Source organism: Falco naumanni, chromosome 23, assembly GCF_017639655.2.
Source record: "Falco naumanni isolate bFalNau1 chromosome 23, bFalNau1.pat, whole genome shotgun sequence".
Lineage (NCBI taxonomy): Eukaryota > Metazoa > Chordata > Aves > Falconiformes > Falconidae > Falco > Falco naumanni.
Genome location: NC_054076.1, coordinates 190,828 through 217,828, shown reverse-complemented (window position 1 = coordinate 217,828; position 27,001 = coordinate 190,828). Strand labels below are relative to the sequence as shown.

The 27,001-nt window shown below is 44.8% G+C and overlaps 1 protein-coding gene, 1 long non-coding RNA gene and 1 other non-coding gene across 5 annotated transcripts; all 3 read right to left on the bottom strand.

Moving 5' to 3' along the window:
- Positions 1-5,793: 5,793 nt before the first annotated feature.
- LOC121080238 lies at positions 5,794-5,878 on the bottom strand. Its single transcript, XR_005825309.1, has one exon. It is a non-coding gene; the product is annotated as a small nucleolar RNA SNORD45 (small nucleolar RNA).
- A 1,202-nt stretch (positions 5,879-7,080) lies between these two features.
- LOC121080234 (N-alpha-acetyltransferase 20-like) lies at positions 7,081-9,515 on the bottom strand. Its single transcript, XM_040578087.1, has 3 exons — positions 9,048-9,515; positions 7,896-8,041; positions 7,081-7,413 (listed from the first exon to the last, which is right to left on the bottom strand). The coding sequence occupies exons 1-3, from the start codon at positions 9,200-9,202 to the stop codon at positions 7,328-7,330; spliced, it is 387 nt and encodes a 128-aa protein (XP_040434021.1). The 5' UTR covers positions 9,203-9,515; the 3' UTR covers positions 7,081-7,327.
- A 1,197-nt stretch (positions 9,516-10,712) lies between these two features.
- Positions 10,713-26,678, bottom strand: LOC121080233. 3 transcript variants are annotated; one of them, XR_005825305.1, is made up of 7 exons: positions 26,121-26,678; positions 21,365-21,593; positions 19,652-19,944; positions 17,824-17,895; positions 17,432-17,563; positions 15,178-15,341; positions 10,713-10,844 (listed from the first exon to the last, which is right to left on the bottom strand). It is a non-coding gene; the product is annotated as an uncharacterized LOC121080233 (long non-coding RNA). The 3 variants fall into 3 exon arrangements; XR_005825303.1 differs by having other exon boundaries at positions 17,432-17,895; XR_005825304.1 differs by lacking the exon at positions 10,713-10,844 and adding an exon at positions 13,910-13,952 and having other exon boundaries at positions 17,432-17,895.
- Positions 26,679-27,001: the final 323 nt, after the last annotated feature.

Sequence of the window (27,001 nt, the reverse complement as noted above, 5' to 3'; positions counted from 1 at the left end):
CTCTGTGCTACAGACAACAGACGAAAGGAATAGTTTTTGCAAACAGCACAATGTTCAAAATGCCTTTTTATCCTTTTCTTTTGGTGCAAAACTTTAAAGTTTTTGACTATGTACAGAGTAGTTTTCTAAGTGTGTGCTGACAACGTATTTATTTGCATGTGTGCCTGTTGAGTGCGAAGAGTGAGTGAAAATGCTTTGTGCCATGTCTGGATGCAGATTAGTTTTGGCTAAGAAAAGGAAGATGTATGACAAACAAAATCTTTTTCTCCTGCTGTGAACAAAATAGTTATTTCTAAGTATTTTCCAAAGAGTTTAGATGAACAATTTTAGGCATCAGGCATGAAAATTATGCGCAAACTGCATGCTCTGACATTTCTGCATTTGCTGCTTGTGGTGCATTGTGGCTCATAATTACTTGGTTTTGCTCAGTGACTGAGCTATTGAACTTGAGAGAAACAGAGCTATAGAAATCTATAGTATGAGATGGAAATGAATGAAGAGTGTGAGCACCTGAAGAGCAGTACTTCCCCGCTCTGCTTTACAGAGATGTTTTCTCTCTGTTTCATGAGTGAAGAACCTGAGTTTGGAGTCACTAGGTGAATTGCTGCCGTCACACAGTGATGCAAAATAGGCAGAAATAGAAATGGGAATGCCTGACTCCACATGTAGAAAAGTTCAGGTTTGGAAGTCTGACAAACAAATAAAAGTTGGTGCTAACTAGTTGCAGCAGGCAGCTTCTCTTGTCCACAAGCATGCTGCATTTGCTATGAAGCAATGCAAAGGAAGGAGCAGGAAAGTTGCTCATCTTCCAAGGAACTCAAATCCCCATGAGAAGATTCAAACGTGTAAATGCCTGCTTACATATTTTTTTTGAAATTCCCTTTATTTAGTTTTTGTTATTCTTTTCTTAATCTCATCTAAGTTTTTGTTTGATTTAAGCACTCTGTTGCAGTGTAGTCACAGCAACAAGTTTACTTCATTGACTCTCTTTTTTAGGAATGTAAGATTTAAAAGAAAAGAAAAACAAATTCAGACAAGATAAGCCTTCATGTGGTCCTGACCCAGCATTTATTCATAGTCATGGAGGAGGTGTGAGTGAGGAGTGAGCGCAAAGTTGTTCATGTGCATTTGTCTCCTTGAGTTCACTGGAGGCTCTGCTTGTGCCTGTGACTGTTTGTAGGTATGCCTTTGAGTATGTTGTGTCCAAATACGATGTACATGGTAGAAGAGACCATGTAAGAGTTCTGGTCACAGTGACGCTGAAGTTACAGTTGCCTGCCTGTACCGGCGTTGATCTAGGTAGTCCATGAAACAATCACAGAGAAAGCACAGCAGCACAAACTTCAGTGAGAATTCCCTACACAAACGTAGGTCCGCGTTGATGGAGCTCCTATGTGATGTCTTCTCAGAGTACCAGTGTTAATTTAGGAACATTGAACTATGGCAGACGGGCACTTGCAGTCATATCTGAAACTGCAGTATAGACACAGCTCTGACTAGGGCCTATCTGTACACAGTTTCACATTGCTGTAACAGTAATTGTTCAGAAACATTCCTAGCGGCATTTGCACAGCTCTCTCCTGGGGTGCAGTTTTACTAGTGAAGAGGTGATGCATGCTCATCCCACCATTAGTAGGGCAGTGACTACACTACATCAGTTTCTAGAAGAGGAGAATAAGAACAATACAAAACCTGTCTGCAGAGATGCCCAGTGAACGATTTAAAGACTTTTGAACATGTCAGCTCTAATTAATGTGTTTGACAGCTGTAAGCCAGCTCAGGTGGTGTGTACTTTAGCACCCCCTAAATTGGTCAAGGCAGGTTCTACCTAGTGTTTAATTTGATCTTTCTAGCATGTATTAAAAGCAGTCACACCTTGATTGCACTAGACTCTTCTGAAACACTACTTCCAAAGGAGTAGCTAACAAGGTTCACCTGCCTATCCTAAAAAAAAGTGCTGTTTGTCCACATTTGTATATGCATGTGAATTAAGGGAGAGACCCATGGCTTATTTGTCTGTGGCACTGTTTGATGTTGGGATGGCATGCCTAATGTTATCATCTTTCCAACGGTCACAATTTTTTAATTGTTTTAACCCAGCAATAGATTCCAACCATACCCAGATTCTTGGATAACCAGTTTTTCAGTGTACCTTTTTGTTACTGTGATTGTAGGAGGGAAGGCAGGCGGGAAGTTAGGGAAGTGGAGTAGCACAGAGTATATACACAAGTGTTGGGACACAGCCAAGCTTTAGATTAATACGTGACTGTCGTTTCACCATCTTTTGATACACTGAGTTTTTCTGAGCAGTGGTGCAGAGTGGAGTAGCACAAACAAAGGCTTTAAGGGAAAGAGAGAATCTGGTGGAGGCTTTCTTCTGCATTACATCTCTGGTATCTCAAGTCTTTCACAACAGTTAGGAATTAGCAATAAATAACCTCTGAGGACAGAGGAATAGAGAAGGATGCATTTTTAATTGCAGGATGCACAAAGAAGTATAGTAAATGCAGAGAGAAGTACAGGGAAGCTGTCCAGCAACTGGGACTCCAAAGGTGGCAGCTCTTGCCTTACAATGGTCAGAGAGAACAGTTACTATAACAGCAGCTTTGATACTTAAAGCCTTATTCCATTAGTGATTTCTGTAAATGTGTTTTTTACATCATAGAGACATCACTTGAGTGTAGCTAAACTTGTTGTTTCCCAAAACCTTTGCAGAGAAGGGCAATCTCTTGCTCTATTGTGGAGGACTAGAACACTGAAGTGTCAAGTCAGTAAAAATTTGCTGTTGGTTTTAAGGGAAATCGGATTGTGCCCTTTAAACTTCTTGTACAGATCTCAAGGTTGATTCTGATCTACATAACCCCAAGACAGCTGAACTTCAACCAGTAAGGAAGAGCGGCGCATCAGTCCTCCTACCATCTCATAGGTTTTCCAGTGCCATGTCCTTTGACAGCACATCACAAAGCAAAATGGTCACTTGGCGCACAGCCAGCCTCCCAGGGCAGTTGCAGGGTGATTCTTGCTGTGCAGTATGTGCAGCAGCGTACAAAGGTCTCCGAGCTGTGGGCCAGGTGACTGTTTACAGTGTAACCAGTATACCAAGTCAGAGAGAGAACAGAAAACGCGTTCCCTGCATGTGAAGTTATTCATGATTTAGAAGAATGGAGCAGCTAGTTTAGAGTTAGTCCTTGTCTCCCAGATAAAACTTCCTTCACTTCTCCCCGACATTTAATTCCTCTAGGGTTAGAGTACTGATCTGCTGAGACTGGTCACAGAGCTATACAGGGCACTTGTAGGGAAGGTGGTTTGGAGAAGACATTTTGTGAAAATAGTTTGATGAGGAGAGAGTTCCTTAAAGCACCATTGACCACCCCCAACCCTGACCACGCCCAACGTCTGACCCTAAACCCGACCCCGACGTCTAACCCTAACCCTAACCGGCGCCTAACCCTAACCAAGCGCTCCAAGCGCGCGGCTGCAGTACCCAGTTTCTGGCCGCCAGGTGGCAGCAGCGCCCCACCAGCCCCGTGCTGAGCACGGGCCGCGCGAGCACTGGGCGGGGTCTCAGCCCAGTTTACGCCACCGGAGCCCGGGAGTGCCCGCTGCGGCTGCGGGGTGCCCTGCGCTCTGCCCTTCGCCCACTCGCAGCCCAGCCGCTGTTACCCGTTGCCTCCGTACTAAAAAGCACCCGCGTGGTTCGAGCGGCTAAATCCTTTGCATCTGACAGCTTTACAGTTGGGTGGCTCTTTGTGCCCGTGCCCCCGGCCCACCAGGAGGGAGCAGCAGCAGCATGGGGAACCCCTGGCACAAGGTGCAGGGGGGGCGGTGCATGGTGGGGTCCTACGGATAAGCCCCAGCGATTGCTGTTGTTCCAGGAGAAATTTAAACAGATGCGGGTACCACTGGGCTTGCTTTAGTCACAACTCAGAGCCGGGCTGCCACCCCAGCGAGTGGCAGGAGCAAAGGGATACAGCACGGCTTAGATCTGCTTCTCAAACCGTTGGGATACAGCACGGCTTAGATCTGCTTCTCAAACCGTTGGGATACAGCACGGCTTAGATCTGCTTCTCAAACCGTTGGGATACAGCACGGCTTAGATGTGCTTCTCAAACCGTTGGGATACAGCACGGCTTAGACGTGCTTCTCAAACCGTTGGGATACAGCACGGCTTAGATCTGCTTCTCAAACCGTTGGGATACAGCACGGCTTAGATCTGCTTCTCAAACCGTTAGTCAACGTCTGAAGTTTTTAGGAGTTTCCTTTGGTCCTGTCAGTTCTGCAAATCCATCACCTGACTGTCCCAGGTGATTCATCTCCTCAGTTCCAGGCTGCTCCTCAGATCTTGATCTTCTTTCTGCCTGCTTTAACTCACACACTCCTTCGAGTACACTTAAGTCTTTGAACAAGCAATTACTATTCCAGTAGACAAATTTTTCCAAAAACACCTGAATTTGAGAACACCTGTGTACACAACTTGATCATCTGTTGTTTCTCTGCTCTCCCACTGATTAACTGGACTGGGCTTTAAACCAGCCTTGGATTAGGGCTACACTAGGGACAAGGCGTGGTTCTGCCACTTAGCTGCTTCAGCACTTTACATTTCCTAATTCAAAATACTTTTTCTCTAACAGACAACACAGAACAAAATGCTAAGACTCCAGGTGTTACAACAAACAAAAAAGCCCCAAACCCTAAACAGTGCCTCTGAACTGTTTCCCTTTCCATCCAACGAGTGGAAACTTCCTCAGTAAATGACAAGTGTCCATGACCACCCAAGTGACCTGTGCTTACTGAGCAGGAAAGCAAACAATACCTTTTCAGCTGGCACATGTATCCAAATATATACCCAAAGAAACTCCGTCAGCGTAACTTGCAAAGAGCCCTGCGATCTTACAGCCTTACCTGTAGTGAGTGCCCCTCTAGGGAACTGCAGAGCTGTGGACTCTCAGACGTACTGGAGCACATCTCTTGCCTGCCTGAAACGTTCAGGAGGCTCTCGGATATCCAGGCAGCAGCAGAAAGCGTTCTGATTTTACAGCAAGGCTGACCACACTGGCGAGTTTTCTTTTGCATGCTCACACCTGGAAGCCAAACCAGAACAGCTGCACACACAGCAGAGCAATTACTCAGCACACCTACACCAACAGAGCTCTCCTAAAGCACACCTGGAGCCATTCATACCCCAAGTCAACATCTACAGCAGAACTTGGCCACAAGCTTTGACACAATGTCATTTTGGGGTCAAACTGATGCACACCAAAAAATTAGTAAAACGCACCTCCTTCTCTGCCACGTCAGGTATCGTGCTCCTTCAGTTCAGCTGTAACTGTTACATTATTTCCCAAATGCAAAGCCAAACAGAGAAAATATAACCACAGCATGCTCCTTAAAAAGCAACTCTGCGCAGGCAACCGTTCATTGTGTGTGACCAAGGGAAGATGTGACCACGGCCCTTCAAACTTTCGGGATGCCTAGGCAGGACTAAACGGTGCTTGCAAACAAAGAACATGCCTGCTCGTTAAGACAGGCTGGTCAAGTTTACCACCAAAACTCTACATCAGCATTTGCCAACCCTGTCCAGCTTTGGGTAGCCAGAGCTGCACTCGGATCACTTGAAAGCGTCTCCCAGTAGCGGCCAGTACTAAGCTCAGAACTGTACCTCCCTGACACCTGCATGGAGGAAAACTCAGACTGTGCCCCCTTCTCCTTAAGGTGCCTTAGAGCTTGTGACAGGAATTTCATCCACTGCTTGGAAAAGCTCCAAGGTTGCAGCTTAAGGGAACCAGAGTTCCCTGGGTCTCAGAGTAATTCCAGAGCTAAAGCGGTGACAGACATCAGCTCTAGGTCAGATGATACATGCCAGCACTCACCACTGACCCAGGGTGGCAACCTGCTCCCATCCGCTACCTCCTGACCTAGGAAGCCCCTTAGGCAATTACAGCAGCAGTTTGCCAATGGAAAAACCACAACAGCATGACACGGTGACTCAAAGATCTAAAATAGACCCCTTGCGCCTACAGAAACTGGTGCTAAAAACACAACAGGTGAACGAGAGAACATTAACTGCCATGACTGATACTAGAGCAAACCTCACTGGGCACTTAAGGAGAACAGCAAAACCAGAATAGTAGCAAAAGCCTGCATGCCCAGGACTGTAATAAAAGAAAAAACCCTGCCTGGAGATTGTTATGAGCACAAGTAATACACATCCTCTTCAGTTGCGATCTGAGTTAAGACAGACAACAAATATCACAATACACCCATATTGATCAGTTGCAACAGCTCGCCTCTCACTGTGTCTGTTATGGGTCACAGGTTCTCCCGCTTGTCTCAGCTACGTTGGGCACCAGTTGCTGTAGCTGGAGCCCAACTCAGGCAGCCTCACACAGGGCACCCGCTGCTGCAGCACAAGCAAGCTATCAGGCTGCAATAAGGCTTTTACCATCAGTCAGATTCTACTGTCTGTGCTGTTTCTCCTTCCTCCAGAGATCAGATCAGATCCCCTCTCCCACACTCCTCAGGGCTATTTAACTACTTAGCGGGAACGAGCTACAGCTGCTCATCATCCATGTCCCTCAACCCACTGCCTTGGAGGCAAGGTCACAGCTGCATGTTATCAATACTCATCAACCCTCTGCCTTCACTCCTCTGCACTCCAAGAAATTGCAGGGAAGACAGTGACAGAAACCTGTGTTGGAACTAAGTGCCTGGTCAATGCCTCCAAGTAACAGCAGCTGTGACATGCAGACAGACTGTGAAGGGACAGATGGATCCAAGAATTAAATTAGGGAATGAGGTAAGTAAAAGGCACAGAGAAACAGAGACCTCTGAGTTCTGGAGAGTATATTTTGATGTACCCAATTTCTGGTTTTGTGGCTCAGAAAGAACAGAGCCCAGTTTTTGTCGCAGCAGTTATATGGCTGCAAAGGGAAGGTGAGAGCCAGCAACAGAACTCCTTCCTGGCACCTTCTGTGTAGGAGCAGCGGCCAGACGTTTTCAGTTTCGGAGCAGGGCTCCGTGGGAGTGACAAAGTGAGGGGACTGTTTTGTGGCCGAGAAGGAAAACCATGACACCACCATACAGGAAGCAATTCCATTTTAATAGTCTCCAAAGTGTCACGGTTCGAAAGGAAGAACAATAGGGTAAGAGCACGAATATGCAGCCAATACCGACAGAAGCAGCGTTGGTAAGCTTCTCAATATTGCTTTTTGGTATTTCACAGGGAAAAACATTGAGCCTAATATTTCTCATCTGTAGAGTTCTTGGGGGCTTTGGGGAGAAGGAAACTGACACTCTTACTAGGTTGTCTGAGAATCACAGTTTACGGTTACTCAGTGTCTTCTGGTCTCACAGGATGAGGCAGAGGTATAATTGATTTCTTCTCTGTAACTCTGCAAAGAGCTTTCCTCGTACCTATGGCAAAAGAAAATCATGCTATTATGAAAGACAGTCATTGCACAAAGCCACGTTAAGTGACTTCTCTATTACGTTAAGATCATTTTTCAAGAAGATTTCCTAGAATATCTTGAGTTGCAAGTGACCCATAAGGATTCATCAAGTCCAACTCCATGCTCCTTGCGGGACTACCTGAAACTAAACCATATGACTAAAAACATCATCCAGATGCTCCCTAAGCTCTTGACAGGTTTGGTGCCCTGACTGAACGCCCTTTCAGTGGATAAGATTTTCCTAATGTCCAACCTGAACTTCCCCTGACGCAGCTTCATTCCGTTTCCTGCAATCAAGTTTCCTAACTGATGTACTCTTCAGTAGGAAAAGCTATCTAAAGCAGAATACAGAATCCCATTCATCAACGACTATCTGAACTTGTACAGGCCCAGGAACCCTCAACACAAGAACCTTTCCATTCAACTTAAGGCACAACAACCACTTACCGTAAGCATCTTCATCTGGCTCTCCACTGCTAGCAGAGTAGCGCTCCGATACTGTCCGGTACACACGGCAGCCGAGCTGCTTATACATATTTACTGCAACCCGATTTGATACTCTCACAAAGAGATCGACGAAAAATCCACCCTTTCTTTGGAAACATAAAACCAAAGAAAAACCACAGTAAGGAACAGCAGGTGAATGTATTGCTAAATAACCCATAACTTGTAATCTGACCAAGAGCAGGTCTGACGATGTCATATGCTAATCAAACACCTTTCACACTGCAGTAACAGATGCACTCCTTTCCCAAGGGACAAATCCGGTATAAGTTCAGATTTTATTCTATTTTTGCCATATAACCATTCTTTTATACCAGCCTGTAGGTTCAAAATTATGAACAGGAAGAACAGGGCAAGCTAAGCACTCGCACAGGTCTCATATACACATAAGAAATCTTTCATTAAAAAAAAAAATCATCTAAAAATCCACATTTTCAATTGCATTGGCTTAGGGACTGCCTCCTTCAATGTGCGTGGCAGGGGGCAGTGGCGGAACGGGTCACAAAGTTCAGTCACCTAACACAAGGCAGCCCTTCTCCTCACAAGGCAGATTCCTCAATGTGCAATTTTCCCATTTTACCAATTACAATGGGGTTGCCCTACCACCATGAGTTCAGGACATTTCCCTGTGGGTTCATTTGATGCTCAATTAAATCTTCAGCAAGTACAAGCAGCCAAGCATGACAAAAAGTAAGCTAAGGTACTGTCTGCCATACAGAATTGGTTCCAAGGCTGCCTGCAGGAACTGCAAAAATCTCATGATCACTGAACAAGCACGCTGGAGACCCTACGGGAAAGTGTTGACCCTCCATGAAACTCTCTTGCTGTCAAGACAAGGACCTTTTTCTATACAGTATCTCTATTAGAATTCAGGCTACACCCTACTCATTCTGGCAAGTTAGCTTTCATAGAAACCCTGAGATCTTACACCGCCACATGACAGTTTTAGTCTTGTTCTCTAATTACAGGGAATCCTCAGCGAATCAGAACACTACTTAAAGCAAAATTCCGGGTCTCTTTCATGCAAGTCAAATACCTAAGCCATGTCAGTTGAGAGGTTACTTTTAGAAGATTAAAGATAAGCATGGTACTCACACTTCTGAAATTTCTCCCAGTAGTTCCATCAATTTAGCAGCCAAACCCAGCTGTTGAAATTCCGGTGCGACAGAGAGAGCAGTAACATGTCCGTGCCACTCTTCCCCAGCCACAGAGCCTTCCGCTTTACCCAGTGCTGCGAACGTACAGAGCATCAGAGCAGTAAGGAGCACCTTGGGAATAATGCACCACACGCAGCCACACGACTTTACAAAAAACCAAGCAGTCTACAAACAAACATTGCAATGATTGTGGTAAAGGCTTAAGCAGCGATTCTAGGCTATTACTCAGTGATTCAGCAGCCACTAAGTTTCATTTTGATGCAGTATTACAGTTTTTTCTTTGTTAGTGTAAATAAATAAATGGATCTCCACAAATTCATTGTTTGAGGCGTGACTTCCAAATGCAAGTTTTAAGCAATTCTCTTGAGTCTTTAACTGAGCGGAATTCACGACTGAAGGAACGGAGGGCTAGAAGCCCAAAACTCACTCACCATCCCAGCAATTACTGAAGACTTTTTTTGACTATGGGGCAATAGAGCTTGGGACGCTTTGCCAATGTGGCAAGAGAAAGCAAAGGCCCTGGAAACACTGGACGTTTAAGGAAAAATAAAAAATAAAAGCAGGGATGGGTGTGTGTTCTTCATAGTTCCTCTCCTTTCTACACAGAGCCAAGCTACTGTTAGCTCGTTAATGAATATGCAGACTTCCACAGGGCACTCTTATAAACATCAGGCACTGCTAAATAAGCAACTGATGGGGTGGGTACAGAGAAACCTTCCGTACAGCAAACGCTTTAAGCTTTACTGTTAAACACTTCATTTCCTGGGTCCCTACAAAGACTCCCATTCTGTGCCCACCTTCTCAAACCTGCCAAAAGAAGGGGAATAAAAACAACTGGAAGGAACAAATACATATATATACATATATATATATACACACACACATATATATATATATATATATACACACACACATGTAAAAACACGGCGAATCTCTGTAATTAAAAAAATTAGGAAAGGATGCAATCATCCAAGTAATGAGGAGTTAACTGATGCGCTGCATCGGACAGTCTTGTCAAACTCATGCTGGTGAAACTAAGCTCATACCAGTTGGTTTACTGAAACACTTGTCATTTTGATTCAAGTATATGTATGCTAAGACATTCGGCTATAGAGTGAGTGCAAGAAAATACATTTTTGCACACTACAGCAAGAGACCTGCAAAGGGCCACGGTATAATATGCTTCAAAAGAGTCTGTGGTACAAGAAATTCAGCCTCATGGGCTGCTGGCTCAAACACACTGGTGGAACACTCTGTATAACTGGCCATACGCACGGTTTACACGGAGTGTTGTATGCAATGCACATGTTTAACTAGGTATTTATGGTTTAAGACTTGTTTTAGCTCCTAAGGCAGGCAGCCAGCAAAGATGTTTTCAAGAGTTAACAAGGAACAGAAATTAAAGGAGTTGCTGGTTTTAAGAAGCTGACTCATCATTGTTTTGAAAAATGGCACCATATGGATCACTGTTAATGCGCTTGTAGACAAAGCGAAAGACCTTGGGTTGCGGGCAGCTGTGCAGCTTTGTCTGAATCTTCTGAGGGTAGGTATCTTCTGTCAGTTGCTGCCGGGTGTCATCAACAAAAAGAAACAGGCTATAGTCTTCTGGATTCTCCACTCTAAACTTTTCAGCACAAAGCTGACATACATCTGCGGTAGTGATGTAGGGTCTTACTAGTAAGGTCTTTCCTGTACACGCACTGTTAACTTCCTGGAATGCAACACGAAGGTAGTTCTGTAGAATGAGAAAACAGACATCAGAAACAAAACCTCCAAACCTCATCCTCTGAAAACAGGAAGCTCAGCAACAAACAGCAATCCTCTCTATGTTCTAGTTGTGAAACGCACACCAGTGATTCCTGTACATTACAGCCACCTTGTGAATTGACGTTGGTGATAAGACTGTGGCAGGCATAACAAATTCATAAGTTGACATCCTCCTTTCCTTGGCTCACATTCTAACCCTGCAATTACAAACGAACAGATAGCAGTCTTAAAGCCCCATTGAAAACACCAGTGGTTTTAACGGGACTGGGTGTTTGGCCTTACTAGGAAACTAAATGCTGTGAAGCAAAATAAACATCAGAGGCTGTAGGACAAGGCCTCAAGAACAAGAGTCCAAGTACTGTTAGCCTGATGAATAAGACTTGTAGGGCACAAGCCCTGGGAACCAAGGAACAAGCCAACAGCAGACCCCTGAGCCGCTACAGCTGAGGAGGCAGCCAGGCGGACAGAGAAACAAGTAGCCAGATAAGGGAACGGATGGCGCCGATATGTAACTTTGTTAATCAAGAAAGCCGCCTAGAAAGAAACCCCCTAATCTTAGAATAGGAATTGTTGCTATAAGGTAAACTAATCGGTTCCTATTGTTTAAACGGTGTGTCTTAAATGTCAACCAATCAGTGTGTAATATGTAGAAGGTAGAGACGTATATAATTGTAAGAAAATCACTAATAAACTGACATCTTGCTTGCATCAAGCTGTGTCCCGTCTCCTCATTCGCCGCAAATTGGTGACCCTGACGTGATCCAGTGAAGGATCCGACGTGGAGGGGCTCTTGAATCACCTGAGCGACTTGCAGCAAATCCCACAGAACTTTGAATGATCCGCTGAAAGGAAGCGGGAGCTGGCCGGCCTGAAATCCCTCCGGAGTTGAGAGGTGAGCTGTGGGAAATGCGTAATGGGGAATCGGGCTTCGTCCCCAGAAAGAGACGTTTATGAGCTTATGAAAGGTCTCCCTAACAAACATGAGAAAAGTATTTCTGGGCATGACCTTAAAGCAATGCTCAAGTGGGTGCAAGTAGATATGCCCGCAGTGACTGCATCTACAATTTTTACACGGGAACTTCAGGACAACACAGAGGTGAAATTGTGGGATTCTGCGACAAAAGGCAATACTGAGTCCCACCATCTGCTCTCTTCATGGAGAGTTATTTTTGAGACTCTGAAAGCACAAGAAGAAAAGGCAGAGGAAGGAGAGGAAGAGGAGTCGCATGCTCTTTACCAGCCTCTAAGTCACAGTGCTCTAAACCCCTGGGTGTCAATGCAGTTGAGTATCCGTCAGAGGAAGATCCCTTTGACCCAGGACTGACAGACCCTGAAAAAGGACCTGATTTATACTCTCCTGATCCACGCGATCTGTGGGCAAAAATAAAGAAACAAGCTTTAAGGGAGGTGGATTTAGAAATGGCTAAGACTATAGTTGCTCCGGTCTTGTACACTCAGGGTCGGGCAGGGGGACCACGATGGGAGGCTCTTTCTTTTTCGGTTGTTAAGGAACTGCACCGCAAGAGGCAGCATGCCCAAGAGATGATGCTGCAACTGCTGGTCAATACTATTGAAGAGAAGCGTCACACAATATGTTCATCATAAGGAAAAAGAAAAAAACCCAACCCTCTGCCAGCAACACACAAGGGTGTTGATCCACAGGTTGCTGCACGATAAACCATTCACACTCTTTATGCTGCAGCATGCAAAAGGCAATCCATTTTCATGCAGGACATTTCCATCACATTAACCAATGGCAACTTAGTGTCTGAGCCTGATGTAACCAAATTTCATCTAACAGGCTTAGAGGGAGGCAGAAAGAAAATTTACTCTGCAACATTAAAGTAAAACCGTATGATCACGAGGCAAAAGCTGGATCTTTTTTCTCTGCTGAAATTCACACATGTGCACAACTGATAACATAGATTAATTCTAAACAAGTCCTACAAGCAAACGCAGTTCTACGTTTCAAAAAGTATTTAAAAAGTAAAATAAAAAGCAACTGGAAAAAAACACACCCAACCACAAAACACTTTTGGACACATGAGCAAAGCAGCCTGCCATCACGTGCTTTTTTGCAAAAAACTAACTGCAATTAGAAACTAAAAGCAGTAAAATGAAAGGAGATGGAAAAAATGACAGTAAGAAAGACCTGTTTATTTACTGAGCTGATACTTACGTTTGTACGCTGAATAAATTAAGCATGCTAAATCACAATGGCAAAAATTCACGTTTCCTAAGAACAAGCTGTTAAAAGCTAAGACTGAGAAGAATGCTCATATGACTTCAGTTCCAAAGAGCACTCTGGGTTTTTAATAAACTTTTGATAGCTTGCAGACTGAAACACTGGAACTTTGCAACAGCTTTTAAACCATTAGGACTGAGCAGAACTAATCCATTTTTGTTAGCCGGTGTGAAGAAAAAATAAATAAAAAAAATCAAATCAGCTCTAAATAAGGCAAAGCACACTACAGTTTCAATTTCTAAAGTAGCTAACACACAGAAGACCTGTTTTTCGATGCTTCTAGATGGACAGGATTGCTTCAAGGAGAGGCTGAGGTTTGTGCAAATGCCTGTAACTCATATAGTAAGTATCAAAATTCTTTATGCAGTATCAGCAAGTTGTATTTCATCATCATCAAAATACCGGATTTTTTGCTTTTCCATCCTTTTGAGGGAGGGAGGATGAAGGCCTTTCCAGGACCCAAAAGCTGGTGGTAAGGCTGTGAGACAGCACCACAGACATGTAGTGACCACATCCTGGTTCAATGTGGGAAAGATGAGTTGAGCTGAAGCTGTGTTACACATACCTTGTAGGGAAGGTGCTTCATGTCAGGACTGCAGATGTGGAGAAGGGAGATGGAAAACTGGCATTCTGGGCAGGCAGCAAAGTGCTTGAATTTGTGCCAAGCATAGCCTGGAAGCGGAGCGACCTTACTGATTTGAGGCTCTCTTTCAAAGAGTCAAAGGAGCAGCCCTGGACACAGCTGGTGCCAGCTCTTCCCGTGCTCCCCTGCATCTTCCAGCATCCAGCACGGCGGCCAGCTGTACAGGTAGCTTGGCTGAAGTTCAGTTGCTGAGGAAGAGAAGGTGAAACTGAATACAAGATCCTGCTGAAAAAAATCTTCTGTCATTTAGTCATCCAGCAGAAATACAAAGGTGATTAATTTTCCTATTAAGCGTAATATTTTGCTAGAAAGAACAAAGAATCAAGCTACTTGAATGTGACACCTAACTACAGGTAAGCAGAATATAAAATGGATCCCAGTAAGATGGACTAGCTTTGTGCGCTTGCCACAGTTTGGAATTTCTGTTTGTCAGTTCTCCTGTTCCTAAGAGAGGCATATTGTGGGAGACTGCTGCTTTTCCCAGCTCCTTCCTGTTCAGTGATGTGCTGTGGTTGTTTGCATGGACACTGATAAAGCAGAAGGAGCCACAAGTGAAAGGTTTAATTACCTCCTGATGACCCCATGCCTTCATTTATCAAGCTCTTAGCTACATCATAACTTATTGACGGTTGTTGTTAGCCTCTCCAGCAGCTTTGCACTGTGGTATGGACTGTAAACAACCAGACACAAAGGAGTAAATCCTTTCTTCTCGATTCCAACATCCTCCTTGCTTCAGTTCGCAAACTGATGCATCTGGACAGACAGCAGCACGCCTATCTACGTAACAATCTTTTCCTATATGAAAGGCATGCAGACTTGGTTTTAAAAGATAAAGTAATCCCGACTGTTTTGTTATTCTTCAGTTGGAGTTACTGCCCTACTCTGAAAGAGCAGTAAGAAATGGGAGGGGGGAGAAAAAAACCCCACAAAACAAACTACAAACATGAAGACATCCACAATACAGAACTCTACTCCTTGCTTAAACTTTCAAATTGTAGGCAAGCTTTTCTGCCAAGTCTCCTCTCTATTACCCACGGTAAGCCACCAATCGCTACTGGGGAGTTGTGATGATTTATACCACTGGAAATCTGGGTTTGTTCTTTTTAACAGCAAAGCGTACAAAGAAGCTGAATCTAAAATACAATTTGGTCTGTCCTCGCTCTGCACGACTTAAATACAAAGGACAGTGGGAAAGCTCCATTATTTAGTGTTTCCTTTATACCATCATAACCACACTCTGTTATGAAGTGGAAAGACTTTGAAACAGAGGCAAATTTGCCAGCCATCTTCTCAGCACTGCTTCACACCACTTGTGGCCCCAAGGAAATCATTATGAATCATACTTCTCAAATGGAGATTTCCAACAAAACAACCATCCCCTGGGCTTTTTTTCTCTTCAGCCTAAAGCTCTACCTGAAAATCATCAACTGAAGGCATTGTTCTGTTAGTTGTCCTCCTCTTGTGCCATTGCCGGAGAGTATCTCTAGCTTCTGAACTCAGCAGCTGGGCAGCCTGGTCTTCCTGGAAGTTCTTGATCAGCAAAAGTGCTCCATAAGCACTTGCCAAGGAATATCCTCCTGTGAAGGACAGCAGGGGAAGAACAATTCACAGTGGTTGCAAACACCACGCCAGTTCCAACGGGTCACAGTCAAAAGTACAAACGATTTCTGTTTTGTTTTTTTTTAATAAACAGACGCACACATACACGAAAGTCACTGCATTCTATGGCCAAAATATTTATACGTAAAGAAAAACAGCTTACTTGCCTGCAAAATACTGGACAGTGTGTTCTCAGCTGCTAAGAGCCGTGCAGTGGTTGCCTGGGCTCCATATTATCAAAGTGGTGCAACAGTATCCATCTCTGGGTCCGCTAGCGCTGGGGGTGGCCGGTTATTTAAATGACCAGTGTCGCTCCTTTACTCCTGAGTGTTTTTACAAAGGTGGAACATGAGTTTTCTTCTAAACAGTTTCCAAACAGCGATTTGTTTTCTTCCTGAGCTTCAAGCGGGGATCAAACAAACACAGCTGTTTAAACGACATAAAAGACCATCTACCACTGTTCAGGAACTTAAAAGTGACCCCCTTAGTGGCAACAAAGCAATGACCGAGCGTGTGATTTGTACCTGGAAGCATCCCAAAGGTTTTGCTTTTGTTTTTAAAAGGCAGGCTGTGTTTGTTCACCTATGTCCAACACTACATCCAACTAGTTCAGGAGGCAGCGTGTACAGCTCTCCAGACTTCACCTTTATTACATGAGTGGAGAACAAAGTACAGCCACAACAGAGTTGCCGATGTACAAAAGGAGCTGCAGGTCACAAAGGAAAAGGACTCTCAGCAGGAGGCAACAGTCCTCAGCAGCCAGGAGAAACAGAAGACAGGCTATCATATATTTCTCTTGCTCTTTAAGTAAACTATTTGAGTGGGAGCGTTCAATTAAGAGGCAGCACGGTCTATTTGTGGAGTCATTCAGAGATGCAGTCTATGCTCACAGTAGTGCTTTCTGTATTACCGACAGCATCCTCTCGCTTTCAGCTCTGTGATGAGTTCAATACGTGGAAGACACGCAAGACCCACCAGACAAACTGGAAAATACATTTACATTTGAACCGCACAACCCCAAAGCACTAAACAATTTTTCCTGCACCGTACAGTTTAACTAGTGCACAGACAGGGCCAGCCAATAGATGAATGACTTTTGCTACATTAAAAACGACACGACTTAACAGCCCAGTAAATATTTCTGCCTTTCAAGCGTGTTAATGATCTCCAGCTTCACATCTCAAGTATTTTCTGTCCTAAGATTCCTGAACAATGCACCCTGCACACAAAGCAGGGAACAAACTAGTACTGAACCAGAGGAAACCCGACACAGTTCTGTCATGCATATCGGCATGTAAAAGGATACAGCAATTTCAGCAACCCAAGAGATAGCAGAAATGGGACGTATACACATATACTTAACTCACAGCTGAGCTTGGTCACAAGAACCTTTGAAACTTCCTCATAAACTGATAGATTCTGGGGCCTACCAAGGGCTGGCAGAATACCTCTTTGTTAAAACCACCACCGTGAAAACAAAGGAGGGAGATTTCCTTGCCTCTAGCAGACTTCAGCCATTGTTCAAGAGTGCCTTAAGAAACATATTCCTAGGCCTCATAAAAATACTCTGTGAGAAGCAAGTATCGGGCATAAACCAGGATCATTAAGGGGGGCAACATTCTCAAAAGCACTCTCCCCAGAGGGGCAGAGAATTCCCCCAAAGATTTTACAAAGCACCTAACCCGGGTCCCATTCCAGGTCTCACAACTCAATTGAATGCTGCAGACCCAGACATACTCTCGGGACATTTTCAGGCACAGAAGGATAACCACAGTTGGCACCCGCACAGCCTATGTTTGCTTGCTAAGTCAGGACGCCTCCTCCTTCTTGGCAGAAAACAACATACTCCCTCCTAAGACGTCGGTAGATTCCCAGGTCACTTGGGGCTGTAACTCTGCAAGCTAACCAGCCTTCTCTTATTTTAAGGTGGAAATAATTACAAGGTTCTCTTGTTACACTACCGCCATCACCGACTACATGACTCCGTCAAAAGGGTTTCTACTCAAACGAGGTGAGGAAGAATCCCCCTTCCCCAGCCCTCCACTCAGTTCTAATAGCAGTTGATTACCTTCTCCATGCAGCAAAGATGGATCCAGCAATTCCACCATGTATTCAGTTTCAGTATCCAGCTCCAGCGTATCACCCTGGGCCAGCACATATGCCAACACAGGCAAGAAGTCATCAGCTCCAAACAGCCTCCCTGGGTCAAAGAGAACACAGGCAGCGATAGACAAATCACACCCTTTTACCAGTTTCGGTGTTTGAAAGGAAAGTGTTATTTTGCTGCCTTTACTGACCGAGTTTGTATTACTCTAGAGCCTCTCGTTACGGATGTGCAGCAAAGAGAACATCATCGGACACTTGGTGGGCAGCGTCCAGCTTCATCTTGTACTTCTAACGAGCACAAACTGGATGACGCAGACCTTGAAGCACGCAAGGGAATTTAAAGACTGGGCTCACCTTGGTGTCAGCTCAACTGGTGAACTCACAAGAGGTAGCCATGCCAGTCTGGCCTGACCTCCACCCGCACTTCTGTCAGTGGCTAAAAGAAAATCAATGGGCATTTTCTTTATACGTGCACGGACGACGTCCCCTTTCTGGAAGGATCCAGCCACAAGTATCCGTTCCTGAGTCCGAAACCCAGCAGAGAAGCCTGTATATAAAAGCCTATTAGATTTTACATGAAAACTCTGCACATTTCCTTGATGGATCATGGTTAAAAACACCAGTGAGCAAAGCCTCACGTAACTCCCAACTAGCTGGTGAAGCATCATCAGTAACAACAGCACGCAACACACAGAGGCTCTGCTGTACCTAGGTCTGTATGTGTTCCTCTTACCGCATTTAAACTTTCTCTTTAGAAAACGCTATGTGGCTAGATCTCTGGGTCTGGCCAAACTGTGCTCATTGCAGAAGCGGTGTGATGGTCACTTGAAACATCAAGATCGGGAGCCAGTTTAAACTATGGCGAAACTCCAGAGGACTGAAGGGCTGATATTGAAAGTCAGACCAGCTAAGACATACCCTCCAGGTATTACACTATTATATGGCTGAGATTACAGGACAAAGCAGGTACTGGAAACAGGTGCTGGCTCGATGCCACATTTTAAAACTTTACATGACAAAGCAAGACAACCCCAAGGAGCATTTGCTGCATCTTAGCCCAAGCCCCTCAGTACAATGGTTCACCAGAAGCCTCTCAGTACTTTTCTTTTGCATGTTGGGAATACCTTACTCAATGTGATAATACAGTATGGAGAAAAAACCAAAGTTTACATCACTTTGGGCAAAGATTCCTATATACATTTTAAAATGCAGGATTTTGCACAGAAATAAGCCAGGTCTAAGCTCCTGCCCAAATCTTGCCAAAGTGCCTGGGGGTCTTTTACAGCCTCAAGCTTTCACCATTCACCTCAAGTCTCAAAAGAAAGCAAGCATCCTGATCGGCACAGAGCCCAGCTGCAGATTCAGCGCTCGAAAGAAAACTGCCAACCACCTGCAGCAGCTTATACTTTCTTAAGAGAAAAAAATCTTCCACTACCACCAGCATTGCTTCACCTTAGCTCGTGACCTACCACGGCAGCGTATGATAAGATGTCAGGCAATAGAGCTGCACCTATGAATTCATGCTGTCCAGCACAGCGTTTTAACTGTGCCACTGACTAATCAAGCGGGTCTTAACTGGTCTGTGGTTCCATTTCACCATCTAGGTTTCAAGTCACTTTGGGACTCCTGCTACAGCGTAAAAATAGATGTTATTTCTCTTGCAAAAACACAAAGAAATTGTCCAAATGAGAACGTTCAGAGGCACAGCAAACCCAAAACACTGGATCAGGGGCTGCTTTCCTCCAGCCATTAACACAGAGCCCTTGTAATTGTCATATTGCATACACACTGCTGAATTACTACAGCTAGATACTGGGTGCATCCTTTATTACGATTTCCAGGAAAATACTAATTTAGAACCAGTGTCAAATTCTAGGCTTACAGGACAGCCTTTCTGACAGCCAAATTCAAATGCCTACAGTCAAGCAAAGCTGGTGGTTGGGTTTTTTTTTTAAGCTGCTTCACAACTCTGCTTCACACTGAATTTGTAAGATGTGCTGCCAGATGCAGAGAGATCAGGAAGGAAGCAGAGGAAGAATCCCTCTCAAAAGGGCAAGGAGATGCTACAAGAGCTCCAGGAGGAGGAGACAAAGCTGCAGAATCAGGTGGTCTCATCTCCTCCACCAAAACACAACCCCAGGTTTAGAAAAACAATGACCTTGAACCACAAGAAGCACCATACCTGAGTTATTCTCCATAACAGTATAAATCAATTTGCAAACTCTCAGCAGCAGCATGACTTTCTTTTCAGGTGAATACATCTTCTGCGTGGTCACAGACTTTCAACATCCACATAGTCTGGTGTTGGAACAAACACGCCCGGTTCCTGAGGATTCCTCTGCCGCACCACCTGAAGGTTTTCCTTCAGTTGTTTCCAAAAACCATCTGCAGTATGAAACACTTTCAACATTGCTTCATTATGGCTCTTCAACAGCTTCAGAATGCACTTATGCATGGCCTTCTCCAGGACAACATCTGCAACGGGAAAACACAAGTTGAGCTGTCTTCCTCCTCTAGAGCAGAGCCAGTAGTAACAACCACTCCCAAGAGACACTGTAGAGCAAGACCTACTTGCTAAGGCTTAGTTATTACAGAAGCTGAGTCTCCAGATGTTTGTCAACAAGAAAATAAAAGGCAGAACAGAATCTGTATTCTATTTTCATTTCTGACAACGTGGGAAGTACAAAAAAACCCACAAAGGCAGACTACAAATTGTCACAACAAAAAAAAAACCCAACAAAAAAAGAAATAAACCCCAAAACAAAGCAGCAAGCAAGCAGCAGCTCCAGTTAACTTTTTCTTTTGTTGGCCAGAAGTGTCCCGGTTTTATTTTACTTTGAGCTTAGACTTTAATTCTGAAACTTGAAGCATAACACAGTCAAAACCCTAACTTTTGTCTGCTTTGGCATGAAAGCCCATCTTTTTTTGCATGGTTTCCATCAGAAACTATAACTCACCCAGGGTCTCCTAAAACTTGGCTCAGCTTTAAGATCTTTATGATGCTGGACAGATTACGGGCACTAAACTATAAATGAAAACCAAGCTGCGTTTATCCAGCTTCAGATTTCATCATGCAAGCTTATATACAGCTTTGTCATCAAGTCTGAAGTTCTTTGTTTGGCAATAGTGTGCACATGGCACAGTAACCTCTCAGTTATTTTTCTTTTATTCTTGTTTTACTCAAGGTTTTCTTTAACAGTCAGTCTCCATTTCCAAGGTACAGAACACATCAACAGAGAAAGCTCTTTGGTAAATATTTTCTTTGAAAACCTTTACTTTGTAAGTGAATTTTCTCTCCCACTCAGCCTCCCTATGACAACATAGCTTACATTAATAATTAGCTTATATCCATTATTTGTACTATAGTGAACCGCCACAAGCACAATAGAAACTAAGGACCCTTCAGCCTGGCCACAGCACAAACACCCTGGCGATGGGGCAGGACGCGAGCCCAGACTAGGCAGATGTATTAGGGGAGCACAGGGACCGAGAAGAGAAAGAGGAGAGGCCGTGTCACCACTAGATCACACATTTATACAGGCTAACAGTGGACATCCCTGCTGCTAGTGGCAACTCAAATGTTTCGTTAAACCTCATGCCCTTTCCAGGTTCTTTCCCTGTTCTTACATGTTTCTCCTAGACCAGTCTCTTTTTTTCTCCCCCTGGCCTGCCCTTTTTGGGGGTGGTTTTTTTTTTTTGGAAATTGCAGGCTATTCCTAAGGCTTGGGATTTACACACACACACACTCCCCTCCAAATAAACATTACCTACTACTTTCGTTTTCTTGCTTTTGCTTTATGTTTTCATTTATTTTATCCTTGTGTTCAACCAATTTTCCTTTTGTGCCTTCAGACTGCTCTTTCTCATACAAACACACCCTTCACACACTCCTCACCTTATGGTGTCTTTGCTTCACATGTAGCATTTATTCTGTACTTGTCTGGCACACAATTCCCAAATGTCCAACCCTATTGGGAGCTCCCATCTCCCCTGTCCCAATTCTGCTGGGGCTTTGGTAGCTTCTCTTACTATTTTCCCCTTCCGAGATCCTGATGGAGGTGGCAAAGCCATGTCTGCTTCATTCCCAGACGCTTCAAACACATCTAGGTGCTCTCTCACGGAGCCTGCAAAAAGGTGGAAAGAGTGAATGTGAGGAGCAGCACTTGCCCTCTGATTTTCTATAGCCACCAGTAAAGGCATAACCAGTCTGACACATGGTCTTGATGGCCTGTCACACAGCGTGAAGGGCAGATCTAGCTTCCCACCAGACCAAAGCCACCAATTATACATAACAAGCGGCAACATTTCAGATGACTGATCTGGTAGAGCCACACAATCACCATTGACAGCACTACCAAACCCAGCCAGGAAAGCAGAAGCATCACCCTTCTGCACAGTGATAGAAACTGCCTCTCCCTGCTATCAGAGCCATCCTCAGGGCTCACAGGGCAGAAATATTTTTCCACCAAGAAAAATGCACAAATCTCACCCACTGGTATGTTAGCTAGCTGAATTTCTAGAGCAGGAGTCCTCAAACTACGGCCCGCAGGCCAGATACAGCCCCCCAGGGTCCTCAATCCGGCCCCCAGTATCTACAGACCCCCCCTGCCCCTGCCAGGGGTTGGGGGGGGAGGGGGCGGGGAAGGGAACCAAGCAACTGCAGATGACTGCCTGCCACTTCATCTGCACGCCGCCCCCCTGTTTAAAAAGTTTTGGGACCCCTGTTCTAGAGGGTACACATAGTTCCTTGGTAGCTTCACTGATTTTTATTTTATTTTTTTTACAGTTCAGCTTGCTTCCTTTATTTATACTGCCTGTTCAGTTTTCTAAGAAAAGTGAAACCGTCAAATGCTTTGCTTGTAAGTGGAACATCTCTGCAGTTTGCATTCCAAGTGCCTATCTCATTTAAGTCAAAATTAAAGCAGTCTGTGCCACCAAGCACTGGATTAAAGAACTCTCTATGCCCACGTTAACTCCCACAGGCTTCCACTGGACATGACTAGTTAACATCAGACATCCTTCCCCTCAGCAAAGCGGGGTCATCACCACATCTGGTCACAGGAGGCTCAATAAACTGTAAAGAGTTCAGCACAGATCCCCAGAGCCCTTGGTCCAAAAACAAGGGAGCACCTAGCTTAGGATGGGACATCGGAAAACTCAGTACACTTCTCCGATCCTCTTTATAGGCTCCAGCCCGGCTGGTTCAGCTGCTGCCTGCAGCATCAGCACAGAGGGAGCTGCAGAAACCGTCCCTCCCCAGAGGCTACGGGAACTGGACGTGGCAGGCAGGGAAAACTCCTCCATAGAGCCCCAGTCCCTGGTCGGGGCCAGGCTTGTTACCTGTAGGCAAGAAGTAGAAGCCTCAAGCCTTCTGCCCTCAACCCTCGCTTAGTGCTGCTCCCACAGCTTCCCGTGCAGATGAGCGTCGCAGGAGGCGTTATTTCACATTGGCAGTTTGTCACGGGCTCCAAAAGCAGTGCCTGCAAATTGCTCCGAAATGTACTTGATCACACTCCACATTTACTCTAAAAACTTAAATCTGAAGCAGCACAGAGAAACAGAGCAGATAACTCACATGGCTGTGCTCAAAGCTCTGAACAGGGTCTAAATACTTATTGCTGAAGGCTGTTCCTAATGGTTTCTGTGCCGTTAAGGCAATCGGGTAAACAAAAACAGGACAGAACATTGAGTAAAGCATCCTTCAGTGCTGTCCAGTGACTCTGTTACAGCTAATAGGAATCAAATGAAATAAAGGACATAGCCTCTCTTTGGAATCGCAGCCGTAACTGCCTTGGCTCCGTAAGGGCAGACCGAGAGAGACTGTCATTTTAATGCAGCACGTTTGCACAGAACTAGAAAATGAGGAGGTGACTAAGACATGGCAGTGTGTCTGAGGCGGTTGTTGTTCTAAAAAACAAAACAAAAAATCACAACCAAAAAAGCCCACCAAACCAAACAAAAAAACCCCACCCCAAAACAACACACAGCCTTTTATTCTCCCTCGTGAATTCTTGGAATAGGCATAAGAACCACAGAGTTCTGCCCTCAAATTAAAAGTGGCAAATTCCAGCAAGTTGAAGCGGCCAACAACACAGCAAGATTGATAAACACTGGAATTATTTCTCAATGGTCAATAAACAACCCTACGTATCCTAATTAATAGAAAACCTATAGAAACGTTTAGATTATTATGAAAGCCTGGAAGGACAGCATTTCTAGTAATCTGGGTCCTAGACCAATATTCAGTGTCAGAAGACACCTATAAGCTGTTTATCCTTTCTACTGAACTGCTGTTACTGCTGCCTTTCAGAGAAAGGTGTTTCTGGATCCGATCCCCCAAATCAATTCCCAGCTAGCAGTTTTCACTGATTAAATAAAAAAAAGTATAGGAGGGTCATCCCCCCCAGGCAAATGAGCATCTAAGTTCTGAACTGAGGACTGATTCGTTGCATATGAACATCTCTGTATACTCCCCAAATCCAAACTGGCAACAAAAATTCTTGTTTGCTTCGGCATATGCAAAGTGTTTTCAGCTGTCCTCCCAGGTTGCTTAATACTCTTCAAGCCAAAACAGACACTCTTCGGGTTTTGTGGGGGTGGGGGTTTTTTGTTTGTTTTGCTTTTTAACTGAGCATCATTTGAGCTGAGCACCATGTAGTGTTCCTGAAGTGATACTTATCAATCATTAGCCTCTAGCCTCAAAATGGGAACAGGAAGTGATCTGATAAATGAATTGTAAAGGCAAACCAGCTCGTTTCGTCATGACTTGTGGATGCATCTGTATCCTGTGCTGACGTGCTATTTTGTTTTGCCACAAACCCCACAAGTCTGCATCTGGAAAGGACAACGTATTAGTCATCACCACTGTCCTTACACAGCCTCTTTACAGCCTCACTGCCTGAAACTGCAGGCGTGCTCTTGCCTTTTCCTGGCTTCAGTTTACCTGTTACCCACTACTGTTGCTCCACGGAGATTACCTGTCAAACTTCAGATTTACATACAAGCCCTGATCATCACCTACGACAGAAAAACCATCCATCCATAAAAGAAGGGCTCAGTAAGAGACTGAACGAGCCTGGGAACCACCACAAAAAGGCACAGTCCTGTAAAGTAACGTTGCCTGGGAGGCTGAAAGCAGAAGGCTGCTTTAGAACACCACGGTGTGTGGTGTGTATGTGCAGAATACACGACTACGCTGCATTTGCTTTCTTATAGCTCTTCCTAATATCTTGCACATGTATAGACTGGCATGACTGATACAGATCTATTTCAAGACACCTCATGTCAGGATGGCCAGGTGTCCAGCTCTTGGTGGACATCTACAGTGACACATGCCTCACCCCTTGTGCAGACAAGGGCATCTCCTCCAAAGAAGCAAGGCTCGAAAATCAAGACCTCACACAACCTATATGCCTTGATAATCTGCACAACCCTGAAAAGAAAGGTAGGACTGAGGCAGGTGATGGATAGGTGGTGGTGCCAGGAGCTAAACAACTAGGGAAGACAGGTCTCCGGGTAAACCTCCTCCCATTTTACCCGCCTAAAGCATGCCAATGAATGACAGAACTATCTGTGCTAGGTCTGGTTTGCTTTGTTCAGCTGTGGGTTAATTAAAACTCACGTTATGGCAGTGTGGTAAATACCTATCTTTTCTTAAAGAAGAGGTAATAAAGGACCATGGAATAAGTCACAAAGCAAATCAAAGGGATGCCTGGGAAAGGGAGAACCAAATCCTCTGCTCGGCACTTTTACCGCTTGTTTCTTACTTGCCCTATCTGCCTGCTCCTATAGCGAAAGGAGCAGTGGTGAGGGACACAGTGGTTGGCCTCGACTCAATATGAAAAGATACTAGGATGAACCACAGGGTAAGGGAATGGGACACCAAAACAAATGTACAAGCACCTAAAAAGTAACGCAGCACTAGAAAACAGTCACAATTTTTTTTTCCCCAAGAGCCAGTAGTGTCATACCATTCTAATTCCTTTAAGAGGATAACTGGATCAGCGAAGTAGAGGGAAGTAGGGGATGGGCTGTATCCTAACCTTTTTAAAGCCTAAAACCCTATTCCATGCAAATGTCCTATAAGCAAACAAGGGAAATACTGTCATGCTGTAATTACCATAAGGTGGGTGGCTTGAACGGGTGTATAAAATACTGCACTTGGAGCCCAAGACAGGTATTTGCACAGGGGTCAGCCATGATGTCAGAGCAGAGACTTTACATACAAAATCTGCACATGACATCACAGCACGGGTGGAAGAAGGGCAGCCCCAGTCCTTCGCAGACCAGGTTTAATTAATAAGTGAGAAACGGGCCTAAAGCTAACGTGACAAAATCTCATGAGAACAAAAGTAAAACATTGCCTCTCAGCAAGAGGAATACAAAAGCAAAAGCGCTGCTCAAAGCAGCCTCCCCGGAGCAGCCGGCAGAGCGACTCAGCGGGGGACGGGCTGCGCCCCTGCACACCGCAGCTCTGCCCGCCCGCAGACCCCAGCCCCTGCCACAGGGCACGGCCTGCCGGCCAGGGACCAGCACAGCCTCTCCAAGCCTCCTGCAACACCCAGCGTTTAAGAATCCATTACAGATGAGACATACCAAAGCAAAGAACAGACAGTATTGTTTAGGCACCTTCCCACACAACCAGTTAATACCTTATGGCCAAATTACTGAAGCAGCCAGTCGTTTCTTGGGCTGGGCCCAGGCTTGGGCATTGAGACCGAAGCTGTTCGGGTGTCCACCCTGCCTGGTAGAACAGCGACAGTCGGCTTGATTCCCTTCTCTTCACAGACAAGATGATGCAGTATTACCGTTAGATTGCAACACTACCAGAATCATTCCCGGTTTGTATTGAAGTACAACAGTAAGTGTTATGACACACAACATGTTAAAAAAGCAGAGGAGAGGTTTACGTATAGCCAAGGACCACTTACTCCAACTTGTAACTAAACTGATAAATCAACTGAAATATATTTATCAGGTAAGCATTAACACACACAAAGTAAACGCAGTAAGATGATAGTTTAGGCTTAAAGTTCAAGTCAGTGGAGCTTTCCCTGGAAAGAGGCTCATTCCTCTAACCAGCTTGTCCCATTTGTCAGCCTACCAGGATTTAAAGATTGGGCAGCAAACTCAAAAACAGATAAGCCAGCATTGTAGCCAATTACAATTAATTTAATACAATGACTACTGCAAACAATTTAATCTAACACAGTCTGTTGCCTTCACAGGCACGCGGTGACCTGGCTCAGGAACGGCACGGCGGCCGACCCCTGGCCGCGCGGTCCATCAGCTCACAGACACCAATGTGGTGGATGGCAAATGGCGTTTATTGCTGAACGACGTGACACTATATAGCCTAGGTTTACAATGTCACTTCCATCTGCTTACATCATAAACTAAAAGCTGTTGGCTACCTGGAGGGGGGCCCTGTGTTTCCGTACAGCGCGAGATCTTCCGGCCGCCAGGCCCTACCTAGCAACATTTCCCCCCACCCCATGCTTAACTAAACAGGCTAAAATAGTAAAAATATTTC